This window comes from Ruditapes philippinarum, unplaced genomic scaffold (genome assembly GCF_026571515.1).
Source record: "Ruditapes philippinarum isolate M1 unplaced genomic scaffold, ASM2657151v2 ctg619_1_1_1_1, whole genome shotgun sequence".
Taxonomy (NCBI): domain Eukaryota; kingdom Metazoa; phylum Mollusca; class Bivalvia; order Venerida; family Veneridae; genus Ruditapes; species Ruditapes philippinarum.
The window spans coordinates 88,794-105,487 of record NW_026855813.1 but is presented as its reverse complement, the minus strand read 5'-3'; the positions used below and the strand labels follow the sequence as shown (position 1 = coordinate 105,487).

The following is a 16,694-nucleotide window of genomic DNA, read 5'->3' as shown; positions in this document are numbered from 1 at the left end:
CTTTGCTGTAGGTCTAGACCAATAACTTGAATGCAAAATTTCAGACCGTTCGCGCACTCCGTTTATCCAGAATAATTATTCTAATTTTGAAAAATGACCCAAATTGAATAGCGTTGCAACGCTACTCACTCAAAACAAATAGCACAAAAATACGATTTTCAAATCATTTCTTAGTATGTTTCTTAATTATCATTATCTTTTGCATATTTTTCTGTTTAAGAAGTCCCGGTTGATTTAGGTAAGAAATTAAAATTTTATGTTTTCAAGCTTTTGGAATCTCAGTTGAGTTCCATTAAATATTGTATCAGGAGTGATCAAAGAATAATGATACAAATAAAGTTGTATGTTATTTTGAGTTACTGTAGCATAACTTCAGCTTGATTTCCACCATGCTAATCCTTTACCCTGATTTTAATGTGGAACAGTCCATTTGAACATTAAGGAATTTCAATATACAAAAATGAGCTATCATCATGATCCCTCGGATTGGACTGCACGGATATGAAGGGTGATCTGACACTATTAGCAAAGGCAGGCTACATCCGGTTCCGGCAGGTTAAAGAAAATTTTGTATAACAAACTTGCCATACTTTTGATGTGAAACAGGTATTTGTTATGTTGATAAATGTTAGGAACTAGTCTGCTTACAAAAATGTAGCTGGGCCAGGCCCTACACACGGACATCCAGGCTCGTACACATTATTCTGGTGATATAGACCTACGCAAATCTATCATTTATACAATTGTTCAAATGATTTGAGCTATAAGTTAGCCTTATTCAAATCGCTGTATTTGTTATAGTATAAAAGTTTATTGCGTGAAAACCAGTTTAACTCCAATTGTTTGCTTTTGGTTTTAATATATTTAAATACTTACTTGGCCAAAATAAATATTATCGTCAAAGTGCCTTACAAAAACAAATTCTGTCGTTTTAGACAGATTAAAAACATGTAAACAGATCGTCAACCAATAAAAATACTACATTATGAACCTGGTGAGGTGACGCGGGCGCTTTATATCAGAGTAAACATGTTTACAAACTTGAACTTTAAAGTGGATTGGTCTACAATGGGCACATTTATCATAAGTTTTCCAAAAAAACAAGATGAATTTATCATTTGGATATTCATATGATTTTTTTTGAAAATAAAATGTTTATATAATTTTAAAGTGATTAAGTATAAACATAAATTATATATCACAAATAATGATACATGCATTGTGTTATAAAACACTTTATTATATACTTATTAATGAAATATTGAGAAATATTGATGAAATAAAATGCGTATTTTCATTTTCATTACTTTCGCTGTAAAAATTTATTTTTCACTGCAGTGAAACATATTTTCCGTATTTTCACTGGTGTCTTGCCGGACTACTTTCTTTTAAATTCTACCAGTTCACAAAATTTAAGGGAAAATTTTCAAATTTTAATGTCAAAAAAGAGAAAAATGTATATAATAAACAGAAAATTCAAGTTTTTTCTATAAATACATGATTTATTTTCATCTTGTGGCATGAAAATTACCATATTTCACTCGTGACTACCGCCACTCATGAAATATTTATTTTCATACCACTTGATGAAAATAAATCATGTATTTATAGAAAAACTTGAATATCCTTTATTTATTATCTGCTATATATAGATATGTATCATTATGTATCTAACATTTACCAACAACGACCATTTATAATTCGTGTTTTTTTTGTGTAATCTATGATACTTCATACTATCAACCTAATTATCTATGTATTACAGACCTTCCATTATAATCTATAGACCATTTCACTTTAACGTCACGCTAGTTTTTATCTGCACTATAAGACAATGTCCTTATGTGAGATAGTGCCGAGTGTTTTGTTCGATATTTTCAAAAGTTAAAGATAACTTGACAAATTTGTAAACAGATAAAAGCAGGTCAAAGCAAACGAATTTCACCAAAACTGTAATACGTTTTGATAAATTTCCAATGTTTTCCGCGTCTTGAGTATTTTTATCAGTGTAATAGACAACCATTTAAATTTCGATAATACATGTATTACAAAACGGCCAATTTATTTGTTTATTTTTTAAACTTACGCCTGCTTAAACGATTAATACTTTTTATAACAGAACATGTATTTACATAATTGAACAATTGCGTCTGTGGCCGAGTGGTTATGGTTGTTGACTTCAAATCACATGTCACTCACCGCTGTGGTTTCGAACTCCACAATTTACTTCCAGCTAGCATACGGAACGTCGGTGGTTTTACTCAGATGTCCGCTCATGCTGAGGGGTACCTGAAGTCTTCCTCCAGCAGTGAAGCTGGCTAGCTAGTCGTCACATGATCTATTTAATGTGTCCACGTACTAAAGTCAAAAGAAAAAAGTAAGTACAATGTAAAACAAATGTACTTAATTTACATGGCACGTTATTTAGTAATGGATAAAAAAATCAAGAGCTTTGTTTCACCTTAATTTTTGGACGCATGCGGTAATCATTAATGTACAACAACATTCGGAGGTATATTTCGCCTGGAACCGATATGCAATCATATTTAATGGTGACCCAGTGTTTTTGTAAGTTCGAATTGCTTTTACATCATTATTCAAAACCTATTTGATAAAATATATGTTTAAATAATATATATAAAATAAATCCTCTTTGATAAAATACATTGATGTTATTTCATTAATGTCAACGAATTGTAACATAACATATAACTAGAATATTTTGCATGTTAGAAATATCATGTTCCTCAACAACTTAATACATACATATATATTCACGCGCGGATGCGCACATACAGACACACATACGTACATACATGCATGCCAAAACAAAATCATTCAAGAATAATCATAATTAAAGTAAAGCATTATAAGACCATATCTATAAACGATACTATCCTCTTTCCATGGAGCGTTAGTTTTGTACGGAAGCGTATCTTAGTGCATTTCACACATATATAAAACGTTTTCTTCACCAGTTTTTGACCGCGATCGAGAGACTATATTTAAAGCTGCACTGAAATTATCTTATAGTCATAAAGAGTAAAGCCTGTGAATTCTGATAGTAAAATGAGTGCGGATTCAAAAATAAGTATGGAAGATCCATCCGAATTTCGTCCAGAATTTAAGGATAAAACCGAATTCCGCGATTTCAACATACATACGGTTCCTGATCGAGTTAAAAAGGTATTTGTCATTTTATTTAACACTTTTTGTATCTCTATACATTATTGATATAACATTTAAATCACGAATTCGACATTGAACATGTTATTGACCTACCAGTTAAAAGTAAATATTTATAAATCTTGATAACTGTTTAATTTAGGATCTTAAACTTTTTTTTAAATATCATTTCTGTTTATCTTTAACAACAACTGTTTCATTTTTAACCATTTATATTGATATAATGTGCTAATTTGTTATTATCCGTTGTTTAATTTTTAAAATTCAAAAATTATTAAAAAGTTGGTACTTACTTAATTACTGAGAAAATGCGTAGCTTGTGTTATTTAAACAAAATACCTAAAGATAATGATAATCACATTTTATTATTTTTAACGTTAACCTACTGAAAGAAGGCCAGTAATATTAAGGCCAGTAATATTTAGTAACAGTTGAACATGCAGAAATTTATATGTTCACATTTCAAAAAAATTAGTTTAACTGCAGGTTAAGCAAGACATGTACAAATTTTTGACAATTTTATGGCTCATGTTTATATATGTTGTTATTATAAGGTTTACCAAGCTTTTCTACATACCATATCTAGTTATCTGCTATCACCATTCTAAAAGGTTAACCAAGTCTTTTTACATACCATGTATTGTAATCTATTATCACTATTTTTAAAGGTTTACCAAGCTTTTCTACATACCATATCTTGTTATCTGCTATCACCATTCTAAAAGGTTTACCAAGCTTTTTTACATACCATGTATTGTAATCTGCTATCACTATTCTTAAAGGTTTACCAAGCTCTTTTTACATACCATGTATTGTAATCTATTATCACCAGCCTTTTTACATACCATGTCTTATTGCCCCGGTCACATATTCACGGATAACGTCACGGAAGAGCTACGGTCTAAACGTTCACGGATTACTACGGAAAAGTGAAAATCCGTAGTCCGCTACGGTTCCAGTACGAAACACAACGGTATGAGTACGGAGTTCGACGGATTTACCGCCAAAATGTAGGTCTGCTACGGTATAAGCACGTGTTAGTACGAATATGCACGGTCTGATACGGAGAAGAACGAATCGCCACGGGTCTATGCGGTCCTATTATATCCGTGCTCATTTTTAAAATGCCTCACAAGAAAAGAACATACAGAGTTCAATGATTTTGGCGGAGAGGATTCGGCCTCACCGCGTCCGACCCCCGAGGTATATATCAGGTCCGATTCTAGTGAATTTCCGGACACCGGATCCTCAGCAACAAGCCATAAGAGTCTCATACTGGCCACGAAGGGGTCTTCGTAAAAGCTAATCTCTAGTCCACCAACTCCTCTGTCTGCTCTTACCTTATTAATATGTAATCATTAATGAAAAATGTTGATCAATACTGCTGCTTGAAATTGGCTGTTCATTTTACAATTACATTAATTATCGTAGATGTTTATGTTTTGATTATTTTCACAGTATTTTGCAGCCGAATAAAGGCTATTTCCCCTAGCCCAAAATAGAAAAATTTACCCTAAAAATGCTAACATTTTCCCCTAAAATGCCTTGTGCTCTTCCTTACAAGAACGATAACTTAACAGCATCTGACATATCAGCTAGAAGACAGAAATTTGTCCCTATAGATAGCCGCTGCTATGTTCCATGCATTTTAAATTGAATTGAAATTATTTTATTCATAAAATGTGTGGGTAAATTCCATTTTCAGTTGTTGGAATTTGATTTCAGGTTTCCCCTTTTCTGATTTATCGCGCTATATTTTCCCCTCAGAAAGCCACAAGTTTTTTTTAAAAATTGGAAAGAAAATACTGATATGTAAAAACAGCTTGTTAACTAATCTTATCATCACTCAAGGGCCAGCGTCCAAAGCTTATGAATCACTTCGTTTTATGTCTATATTTACTCCAATTTCACGATCCAATGTTTTGTAAAATTTGTAACCTTAAATGTTATTATATCATTAGTGCATTGTACTACGATATATATATATATTTGACCTCTATGCATGTCATCAAGCAGCTCGACCACTGCCTCCGCATTCTGAGCATTTTCAATATACAGTTGCAGCCAGTTAATGGCAAATATCTTTTATTGAATGTTCATGTTCGCATGAAAACGCAAATATGTCTGATTTTAACAAGAAGGTAGTATTCATACCCTTGAAAAAGTACATGTTACTCAATTTATCCGTACTAAACAGTGGTGGACAGTACTATTCCGTACCGTTTCGTGTTACAACGCAATAAACCGTATAAGACCGTGCTAATTCCTGCCTCTCCGTAGTACAACGTATTACGATTGTGACTTTCCGTGGCAATGCCGTATTAATCCGTATTAAAACCGTAGCTTATACGTAGGGTAACCGTACAAATACGTAGTTCTCCGTATCAAACCGTGGAAATCCTTGACAAGTTGGGGCGTACGGATCAGTACGGACTAGTACTGTTTTCGTACGGACCATTACGTATTAGTACGGTTAAATAAGGACTAGTAGGGATACGCTACGGTTGATTATTCCGTAGCAAATTTTTGTGCATGTTCAAAAATTGTCAAGGATCACTACGGATATACAAGGACTACTACGATTGATTACGGTTACAATACGGAGAGCTACTGACCAGTACGGTTAGCTACGGACGATGCCGGAATTAATCCGTGGCTCCTCCGTGGTCGTCTTCCGTGAATATGTGAGCGGGGTATTATTTGCTATCACCATTCCTAAGGGTTTTTATCATGCGTTTGTACATATCATATCTAGTTATCTGCTATCACCATCCTAAAAGGTTTACCAAGCCATTTTACATACCATGTATTGTAAACTGTTATCACTATTCTTAAAGGTTTACCAAGCCATGCATAAGAACCAGACACTTCAGTTTGTGAAGGATAAAATGGAAAAATGGTGTAAATTTGACCACGCCGAAATGTCCGTGTTGGAGGCATTAGAGACATTGAGCACATTCTTGGACGAGTGTGACCCGGATGTGGATATTCCGAATGCGATGCACGGGTTTCAGACTGCTGAAGGTTGGTGGTTTCATCTCAAAGTTTATTATTGTATGGAAGTAATTAATTTGAAATGAGCTTTTAAAACTTAATATCAAGCAATGCTAGATGACAATATTTTTATCATTGGTAATTTTTCTTCATTCTATGTTTATCTTGTGTACAATCGATGCACGATTATTCATAATGATCTCGAAGCCAGTAACTTGTTGTTTCAGATCTATAGGGAATAATCCTCGTGTAATGAGTAACGAGTATACTTATTGACATCGAACGGAGAATATAGTTAATTGTGGGAATACATTGAAAATATGTATGATAATCAGAAGTAATTTAAGAATGCACATTATCAACTAATTATAACTAAATCTGAAATATCGTCTTTGGGTGTGGCGTTATTATTATGACATAACGACGCTTAAAAGTCGCAGCCGCCGGTATTTGTCTCACAATATTTTGCCGTTTTATGTCGCAATGATGACATTAAATGTCGCACCATTTTCCCTTATCGTTAAATGTCGCAGTACTACCGTTAAATATCGCAATATCTAAATTCATGTATTATAATGACTGGTATCAAGTCAATATTAGCGTTATGTGGATGATCTGGTAGTTGATCTGGTGATTACCTATTTATAAAATAGGAAAGGATTTGCTGTGATGTACAAAGTTATTGATTGAAATTGAAGTCATCTTAGTCGGTATTATAAATCGACGACCACAATGTATTTGCCAAAAAGGCCCTTATTGATAAAACACATTTGTATACGTTTTTCATAACAACCCAGATGTTTTTTTTTTCATTCTAATTAAAGTTTAATCTTTTTTGTGGTCGCTCTGTTGATTTCCTTACATGTCATCGATGCATGTATGTAGTCGCATGGTCGAAATCTCTTGAAAAAACGACAACGTATTCAAAGGTATATTGGTACTGAACCGTCTGGGGCAAACAAAATCTCAATGTTCTAAAATCATTGTTTTAAAAGCCTAATTACAACTCTGTTGTTTCTTTTTTTAGGACCTTTTCACTTTTGATTAAGAGCTGTAAAAGCCTAATTAGGACTCTCATTCTCCTAAGTAGAGAGATAAAGAAACCTTATTACAATTAATGTTTAAAACCTAACCAGTAATAGACATGTACTCATTAGAAGCTTTTAGAAACTTATTAGGAAAAATGAACTTCTTATTTGTTTTAAGTAAAAAAAAACATTAAAAAAACTCACATGTAGGTTCAAAATTAAAATTTTATTTAGGCTTTTGAAGCTGCTTTTAATTTAGATTTTATTTACTTCTCTACTCCTAATAATATTTCTATTTCTCCTTATTAAGCTGTTACTACCAGGTTTATTTTCGCTAAAATTTTTTTAGTTGTATATGGTAGTAACAAAATGTAGCAAGTTTTTTATTATCTCTCATATCTAGAAGAATGGTAGTCCTAATTAAGCTTTTATAGCTCTTAATTGAAAGTGAAAAAGTCCATTTTAGGCTTTAAATTTCCTAAACAGAATTAACAAAATTCTAATTAGGCTTTTATAATTTCTAATTACGATATCAAAAGATTTCATAAAAATCTTATACCAGACGATTTCGTACCAAAAACACACGTGAAATCGTTATCATCTTATTAGAAATTTTCGACCATGCGACCACATACATGCATCGAGAATATGTAAGGAAAGTGACCGTGCGACCACATACACGCATCACAGGATTCCCCTTCTCATACGAGAAAGGGACAAAGAGTAGTCCGCCCTTTAAAAAGGGCAAACTTTAAAATACCCCATATTCTTATCATAATTGATAAGCTGGGTTAATTTAACAGATATTTTGAATTGATTTATATACGACAGTAGTAACGCAAACCAAGCGGGGTATCAGGTAACGTCCGTTTTAGTTAGCTATGAAATTTTAGTGAGAGCATCTTTTATTTCTTGGGAAATTTTGAGTTTAAAGTTTTTTCTACTTTTTATTCTATGTATATGACATAATTATTCTAATTTTTGCAAAACATGAACGTCTCAAAAACGTTTTATATGCATCAGATATTGGAGATATATTTCACACCTTATTTTCAAATATAAACGTTTTAACCTGGGGGCATTTTTGCCAAAGTATGCATGTAATTTCTTAACTTAACTTATTCTTCTTGTACTAGGAAAGGTAAAGTGATGGACTGCAAGAAAATAGATAAAACTTGAGTGACACTGGAAAGACTATACATAATTTGCAAGTCTTATATTTTACCTGCTGAATTTGTAAATTCACTTTTCAAGCTCCCATTTTATTTAGAACTGATTATCAATCTTGGAATATCAAGAAAGCCATTTTTAAAGTTAGTCAGCCATAAGTACAGAGCTGGTTCAGTCTGCACGGATGTGAAGCCTGTATTTCTATACTGGTAAATTCATTTCGGTTCCAATAGTGGTAAGGTATGGTAGGTGCTAACAGTGGTCATATTTGATCTAAGCTCATTCAAAGTTTAAACGCATTCTATGATAATTTTTTTTAATCTTCCTTTATGTCCTTTATGTCTATGAAACTGTAGCATATGCCTTTAAACGTTCATTTATCATATACATGTATGTTCAAGATGGAAAAGCTATCAATGCAATAGGTGCATCGAAGAAACACTTTTAGTGACACACAATAAGCGTTATTTCAAACCACACATGAGTCTATCAATTCAATACCATTGATAATTACCTAAAAATATAACAATGACCCTACGTCTATGAACTCAACAGTGAGTGACGTAACAGATTATTTACAGATAAAGGAAAAATTGGTCATAGTGAATCTTGTTTTGTCCTGTAAATGCGTTTTTCGATGCACCTTTCACATTAACATTTTACTGTCATCAGTTTTTTTTACAAATGATAGTTTAAAGCATCAGTTGTGGATAAATGTACAATACGAATAAAAATAATAAAAAGTGAGCTTGATTTTCTTTCAGAATGTTTCAGGGCATTTTCTGTTATCATAGGCAGCCTCGAAAATACATTTCTGCCTACAACGGCAGCATTTTCACTTCGGACATATAGCATAATACCTTTAAGTTCGAGTAAACCGCTGAAAAACATGCTTGTATGTGAAAGGCCGACACAATATATATATAAACTAGAACTGTGTCCAAAGGACACGGATGCCCCCACCGACAACATATATATGGTATATAGTGAAAAATTAACAAAGGGCCATAATTCTGTTAAATTTGGTCGCAGCGAAAAATCCTTCTTTTACTACCATCTACACATTAAGGTTGTTCATCCCTGGAAGTTTAAGCAAAATCTGCAATCCGGTTTAAGAGGATCGAGCTGCGTTCACAAAATTTCTATATGGTACATAGTGAAAAAATCAACAAAGGGCCATAATTCTGTTAAATTTGGTCGCAGCAAAAATTCCTTCCTTTACTACCATCTACACATAAGGTTGTACATCCCTGAAAGTTTAAGAAAAGTCTGCCATCCGGTTTAAGAGGAATTGCGTTCACAAAATTTCTACATAGTATATAGTGAAAAAATCTACAAAGGGCCATAATTCTGTTAAATTTGGTCGCAGCAAAAATTCCTTCCTTTACTACCATCTACACATTAAGGTTGTTTATCCCTGGAAGTTTAAGCAAAATCTGCCATCTGGTTTAAGAGGAGTTGCGTTCACAAAATTTCTATATGGTATATAATGAAAAAATCAACAAAGGGCCATAATTCTGTTAAATTTGGTTGCAGCGAAAATTCCTTCCTTTACTACCATCTACACATTAAGGTTATTCATCCCTGGAAGTTTAAGCAAAATATGCCATCCGGTTTAAGAGGATTTGCGTTCACAAAATTTCTACATAGTATATGGTGAAAAAATCAATAAATGGCCATAATTCTGTTAAATTTGGTCGCAGCAAAAATTCCTTCCTTTACTACCATCTACACATTAAGGTTATACATCCCTGGAAGTTTAAGCAAAATCTGCCATCCGGTTTAAGAGGAGTTGCGTTCACAATATTTCGGGACGTACGTACAGACGTACGGACGAACGGATGGACGGACAAGTGCAACGCTATATGTGGGGGCATAAAAATCTGATCTGAGATTAAATTGTAATTAAATCTTTCTAGAATAACCTCGGTTTGTTGATCAATCTCAAGCTGATCGTAGCTAAAATCACGACGTCTGGGTTGTCATTTGTTTATCTTTCAGTGTGGCCATACCACGTGACATTGACGTCATTTTTGGCATCATTTCCAAGTCAAATATTGCTCGATTCGGAAAAGAAAATAGCCGTAAATATTTTATTTCTGTATCAATATCTTTGGGATATGCACCAGTCTACGGGGAAAAATATAAGCTTTCCACAGAATATTGGATCTTCGTCAGTTTAAACACTTTGCATAACCTTGGAAGTTGCTTGTATTAGAGCGGGCTTCGGTTGCAAGCTATTTCGTATTCTGGCGTTATTTGGTATACGCCATGATAAATAGGTCAGGTTTACATCAACCGGGGGTACAGACAGCAAAATCCTACCTTAATATGTTTATATGGTTATTATTTATGGCGTAAATCTTGCCATTTTCTTCAATTGTCAATTCTGGCACCAGTTCCAAGTCGAAAAAAAGGACTTCAGTTTAAAGCAGATTTGTGGTTATGGATATGATATGTATAGTTTAGTTTAGATATTTATATTTTGTTACCATTTATTTGAAATTTGTTAAATACTGATTACGGAGAGAGTTTTCAAAAAAGCTTTACAAGCTTCCTACTCAATCCGTAAATTTTATTTTATGTAATTTATTATGTAAATGTGTGGATTATTAATAAAATATTGTTTAAACTAAAGCAGATTTATGAATCTGTTGCAAATGCGAAGCAACATGCCTACCGTTCTCTCTCTATAATTATGTTAACCATAAAAACATTTGTTATTTACTTTACGATTTACATAAACACAAATGAATATTTAAATGACTTTTACTTGCTGCGCTATAAGTGATTTTAAAAGTCGTAAAATTGTTGTCTGTACATGTGTATTTGTAAAGAAATTGATTTGCTCTTTAATCATTGTTCTTTCACGGTAATGATTATGAAAAATCTATATGTGTCATGTAGCAATACTAAACGTATTCAAAATAGAGAGAAAACAGAAACCCAAAACGGCAAAATTGACTTAGCTAGAATGTCCAATGAACGTGCACATTCAGGATCACTTCCATTTTTATGCTGTAAAGCGTTATGCTTCAACGCGGCAATTTCAAAGTCAAAGGGTATTCTTTTGTAAATAGTTATTTATACGTATAACCATAATGTTATAAACCTGTAGCAATGTTTAAGTAAAATATATTCAGCTTTTTAATACAGTGGCACTCGTTGATGAAAAATATTTTACATCCTGTTTTCATACCCACGGTAACCGTTTTTCGTGAACTGGATATAACTTCGTTCACTTAAGAACACTAAACACTTTTTATTTTATTATTGCATTTATTTCTGTTGATAAACTACATACCTGACAAATTTAGTTAATTATATTAGTCAATCGAGCTTTATCAGAGAGCTCACTAATACACATTGTAAAGAGAGGAAGGGAACGGAATATTTATGGTTTGGAAACATTTAAATAGAGTAGAATTTTTAACAATAATGTCTCTTCCAACTAAATAAAACGATAGGGCTATTTGGGACAATTTCTTATCGATGTGGTCATTGGCTGTAAATGCATGAATTATTGCACGCGCCATGACCTGCAGATGTCCTTAACATGATTTTTGTTGCATTTTAAGATTTAAAGAAGGACCACATATTAAAATCTAAAACATGATAAACATAATGCATATGCCAAATAAATGAATTATCTGATATGTGAATAAAGAAGTAAGTAATTTGACAGTTGAAGAATAAAAATTGAATATACTCTTCAAATGTAATCGTAATTTTACTTAGCTTATGTTAGCTATCAATAATTCAATGGATGCATCAGTGTCATATATGGACCCAGTCGTGTTGCTATTACATATATGTTAATGTAAATATTTATATAATTATTGATAATCATTGTTATGTCCGACTTTTAGAATGTTTTGTTTCAAGAAATTTGACTTTGATCGATGGCTGTTGGTTTGTAAAATCATTTATCTGTTTACTATTTTCTACTTTGTTTACTCCACATGGCGTCCATTCTCGTTTTTTATTGGCGACTCAGGGCTATTTTGGGCCTTTTTGATAAATAGAGAATCATAAGTAACGCAACTAAGTAACAATACTATCAGGTTTACACGCAAAGTTCCAAGTTATATGTAATGCTATTTAAAATTGTTCTACACAAAGAACAAAATCTGACTGATGATGAATATGCTTATAGTTAAATAAGCATAAAATGTGAACGTCATGTTAATGCGCGTGACAATTAGATTCAGGATTTTAATTCTAAATTGTGATTTTTGTTTATCAAACTTTATAGAAATTTATTATACGGCAATTCCAGAAAAATATATACCTTTTCAAAATCTCTCTTTTGAGGACAGAAGAACCTATTCGTCACCTTCACGAGTGTCAGTGTTTGTCAGTTACTCTTTACAAAAAATAGACTGAAAAAATTACCTTAAGCCTTTTTACAGTGTAACCCTTTCCGTAGCATTGTTTTAATTTAACTCTTTCTCTCACTGAGAGTACATTTATTTCTTATCAATTTCGCCATTGTGAAATAGAATAAATCACATTTTACTACATAGGATAAGATGAGCAATACTTTAAACATCTTCAAAACGAAACCAAAATATTATTTTTCGGTGCACTATTGCGATACAAGTAAGTGTTATTGCTTTAAGGAACAATCAGTTTTTTTCACAATCTCTTTGTGAAAGATCAACAATGAAACAGTAAATTGTAGAAAGAGCACGGTAGGCATGTTGCTTTGCATTTGCAACAGATTCTAAAATATGCTTTAAACTGTAGTCCCTTTTTTCGACTTGGAACTGGTGCCAGAATTGACAATTGAAGAACATGGCAAGATTTAAGCCATAAATAATAAACATCTAGACATATTAAGGTAGGATTTTGCTGTCTGTACCCCCGGTTGATGTAAACCTGACCTATTTATCATGGCGTAGACCAATTAATGCCAGAAAACGAAATAGCTTGCAACCGAAGTCCGCTCTAATACAAGCAACTTCCAAGGTTATGCAAAGTGTTTGATAAAACGGCTTATAAACTGACGAAGATCTTATATTCTGTGGAAAGCTTATATTTTCCCCCATAGACTGGTGCATATCCAAAAGATATTGGTACAGAAATAAAATATTTACGGCTATTTTCTTTTCCGAATCGAGCAATATTTGTCTTGGAAATGATGCCAAAAATGACGTAAATGTCACGTGGTATTGCCACACTGTCTTTTATACCTGTTTATATAAGTGGTATAGTACACGATAAAATAAAATAAACTATATCTCAGCAATCCCAACTTAAGTTAGTTACCGAATACCGTATCCGTTCGAAATCATCCGAATATTGACGGAAAGAGCCGAAAAGTTGCGATTGTCTCGTGTAATTTGTAAAAATACCGAGCAAGTAACACAACAAACTAAGCTCAGTCTCATTGTAATAATATACGATGGAAGCAAGATTTCAGTTTCGTTTATATGACGGTTGTCATTTATATGTTGCATTTTGAAAATGATCGGAAAATACCAAAATAACACTCGTAATCCGATACCGGTATACATAATTTTTAGACATGCCAAAATTGGAATGTTTTTAATGTAAATTTCAAAAGAAAGAAAGAAAAGTAACACACATGTTATGTTAAAAGACATGGGACATCTGTCACGTCATTTCACACACTAAATAAATAAAAATCGATTGGTACACTATTTCGCCTTTAAAGTGACCTTAAAATCGTGACAATGCATACATATGCAAATGTCTCTCAAAGTTTACTCTTATCTCAGATCATTAACATGTACTTTCAATGGTTTATTCATTTTGTATGCAGTTCAGATTTTTTTCCCCCATTTATACGGGGTTTGACTTGCTCGGCTATTTACTACACGTGTATACTAAAATCATGGAGCTAATTCTATATATATCTGTGCTGAAATGAAAATAAGTTCAATTTTAATTTAAAAAAAAATGAATTTAATATTATATCATTCGGCAGCATGTATAAAAGTGTTCACATTTTCTTGAAAAAAAAAGAAGCTATTCTGTACAAATTAACACACAAACTGTACTTGTTTACATTAATGGTGCTACTGCTCCTTTCAAGTCCCATACATCTATCTGTAGGTGGCCAAATACGGGACAATGAACAAAATATGAAGCCTTATGCACTGTTCATTCTTTTATTTGTCGAACAGAGCAATGAGAACGCATTCTTCTCCAGGTATACGGAAGGCACATCCCGACAAGGAATGGTTCCAGGTGGCAGGACTGATCCATGATATTGGAAAGCTGATGGCAGTGTGGGGTGAACCACAGTGGTGCGTTGTCGGCGACACATTTCCGGTCGGCTGTGCTCCAAGCAAGCACATTGTGTTTGACGCTAAATTTTTTGCAGGTTTCACTTACATATACATGTATTTTCAAATACACTTTTTCAGAGGAGTGAAAATAAATTATTTGTTTTAGATAAACTATAAAATAAAAGAATATCACAGTGTTAAATACAATATATGTCTATGACAGTTAAAACAAAATCTTATTTATTGGGTTATAATTATAGCAGCACAAATTAATTGCAATGACTCGGATACTATGTCCACATCTTTAAACAAACACATGTCAGCCATTTTGTCTCTTCATAATATAATCTACCAACTTTCGATTTCAGATAATCCTGACATGAAGGATGAAAAATTAAACACCAAGTTTGGTATTTACACAGAAAATTGTGGCCTTGAAAACGTTTTAATGAGTTGGGGTCATGATGAGTACTTGTATCAGGTGCTAAAGGCCAACACGTGCCACCTTCCGGATGAGGCACTATATGCCATCAGGTAAGTCTTTCGGAATGTCTCCGAGTACGGAAAATTTGCATTGTCTATTGAACGGCAAAAAGTGTTAATTGCACGACTTTAATGGAGATTGGTTATTAAATAAACAAGAAAAGGAAATATAGGGCGATGGTAATGCATTTAACTAATCAACATTCTTATGGCAATCGGAACGTCTTCGGCTAATATCTATAACAGCCTGATCCGAAGACTAAGGGAAAGGGCCGAAAAGTTGTGATTGATTCTTATGGGGCAGTTGCCTCCCTTGGCCTTTGCTTTTATTGCACTACGGGTCGAAATCCACCTCAAATGGCAACTTTTCAACTACGCTCTCCTGCTGAAAGAAGAGCTCAGGCCCTCTTCTGCCTAATTTCAGGCACAAGCTTGGATCTAGCTGGATAGAATCCTCAAATGAACTAATTCAAATCCAGCGTTCCTGGGAGAATTTGAAGCCACGTAATTAGGTGAATGGCCTTTGAAATTCGATAAATATGTTGAATAAATTACTCATAAAAAGTATGAACATTAATATATTCGTGCATAATTATATGTATATTAGTGAAGAAAGTTTGTGCAACAACAACAACAACAACAACAACAACAATCTTAATGATCTCATTGACCCGGTTGTGACATTGACTCAAAGGTGGAAGGGAGCCGCCAGCAAAGTGTAAATACACTTCATCTTAATCATATGCTAAAATTGGATACATTGTATTTTTTTAGGTTTCATTCTTTCTATCCCTGGCATATGAGTGGAGACTACAACTATCTGTGTAACAACAAGGACATGGAAATGCTTCCCTGGGTCAAAGAATTCAACAAGTTTGACCTGTACACTAAGTGCCCAGATATTCCTGACATCGACTCACTCATCCCGTACTACAGCGACCTAGTAGAGAAGTATGTTCCTGGGAAATTGAAGTGGTAGACGAATACGTTAGTATCCGACAGAGTGTTCATTGTAAATAAGTTTTTTGGTATTGTTGTGGAATGTTTGAATATGCGTACACAGATGTAATAAGAGAAAAGTTAAGATTTTAATATCGGTTTGTTTTCGTCATTGAAATAGATATCAACTTAGAAAAATTGAATTTTCATATCATGTACCAATAAATCAGCAAGTTAAAATGATACAAAATAAAGCATATGTTTTAGACTTAGTTGTATGTTTTTTTACTTTATCACACACCCGTGCCGATTTTGCGACTCCGTAAATATGGTATTGCACGGCCGTGCATATATTTTGACGTGACGTCATTAGTGTTATACAAACATAGTGTAAAGACGCGCTAAATGTTAGCGTTATACTATAGGCGCGTCAATGAAAAATGACTCTTATTTCACTTTAAATGGTCTTTATTTTGGGTATGTGATAAATAGAATATTAAATTCGTGTAAGTTTATTACTGAATTTATTGCACATGTTGAATAAAATAATATTATGCTCGCCAGAGGCTCGCATAATATAATTTTATTCAACTCGTGCAATAAATTCAGTATTGAACTTACACTCATTCAATATCCT

At 33.3% G+C, this 16,694-nt stretch overlaps 1 protein-coding gene across 1 annotated transcript; it reads left to right on the top strand.

Moving 5' to 3' along the window:
* The first annotated feature begins 2,964 nt into the window (after window positions 1-2,964).
* LOC132744472 (inositol oxygenase-like) lies at window positions 2,965-16,290 on the top strand. The gene is made up of 5 exons (XM_060733194.1): window positions 2,965-3,186; window positions 6,024-6,210; window positions 14,557-14,730; window positions 15,004-15,169; window positions 15,893-16,290. Exons 1-5 carry the CDS (start codon window positions 3,070-3,072, stop codon window positions 16,095-16,097), a joined length of 849 nt encoding a protein of 282 aa, XP_060589177.1. The 5' UTR covers window positions 2,965-3,069; the 3' UTR covers window positions 16,098-16,290.
* Window positions 16,291-16,694: the final 404 nt, after the last annotated feature.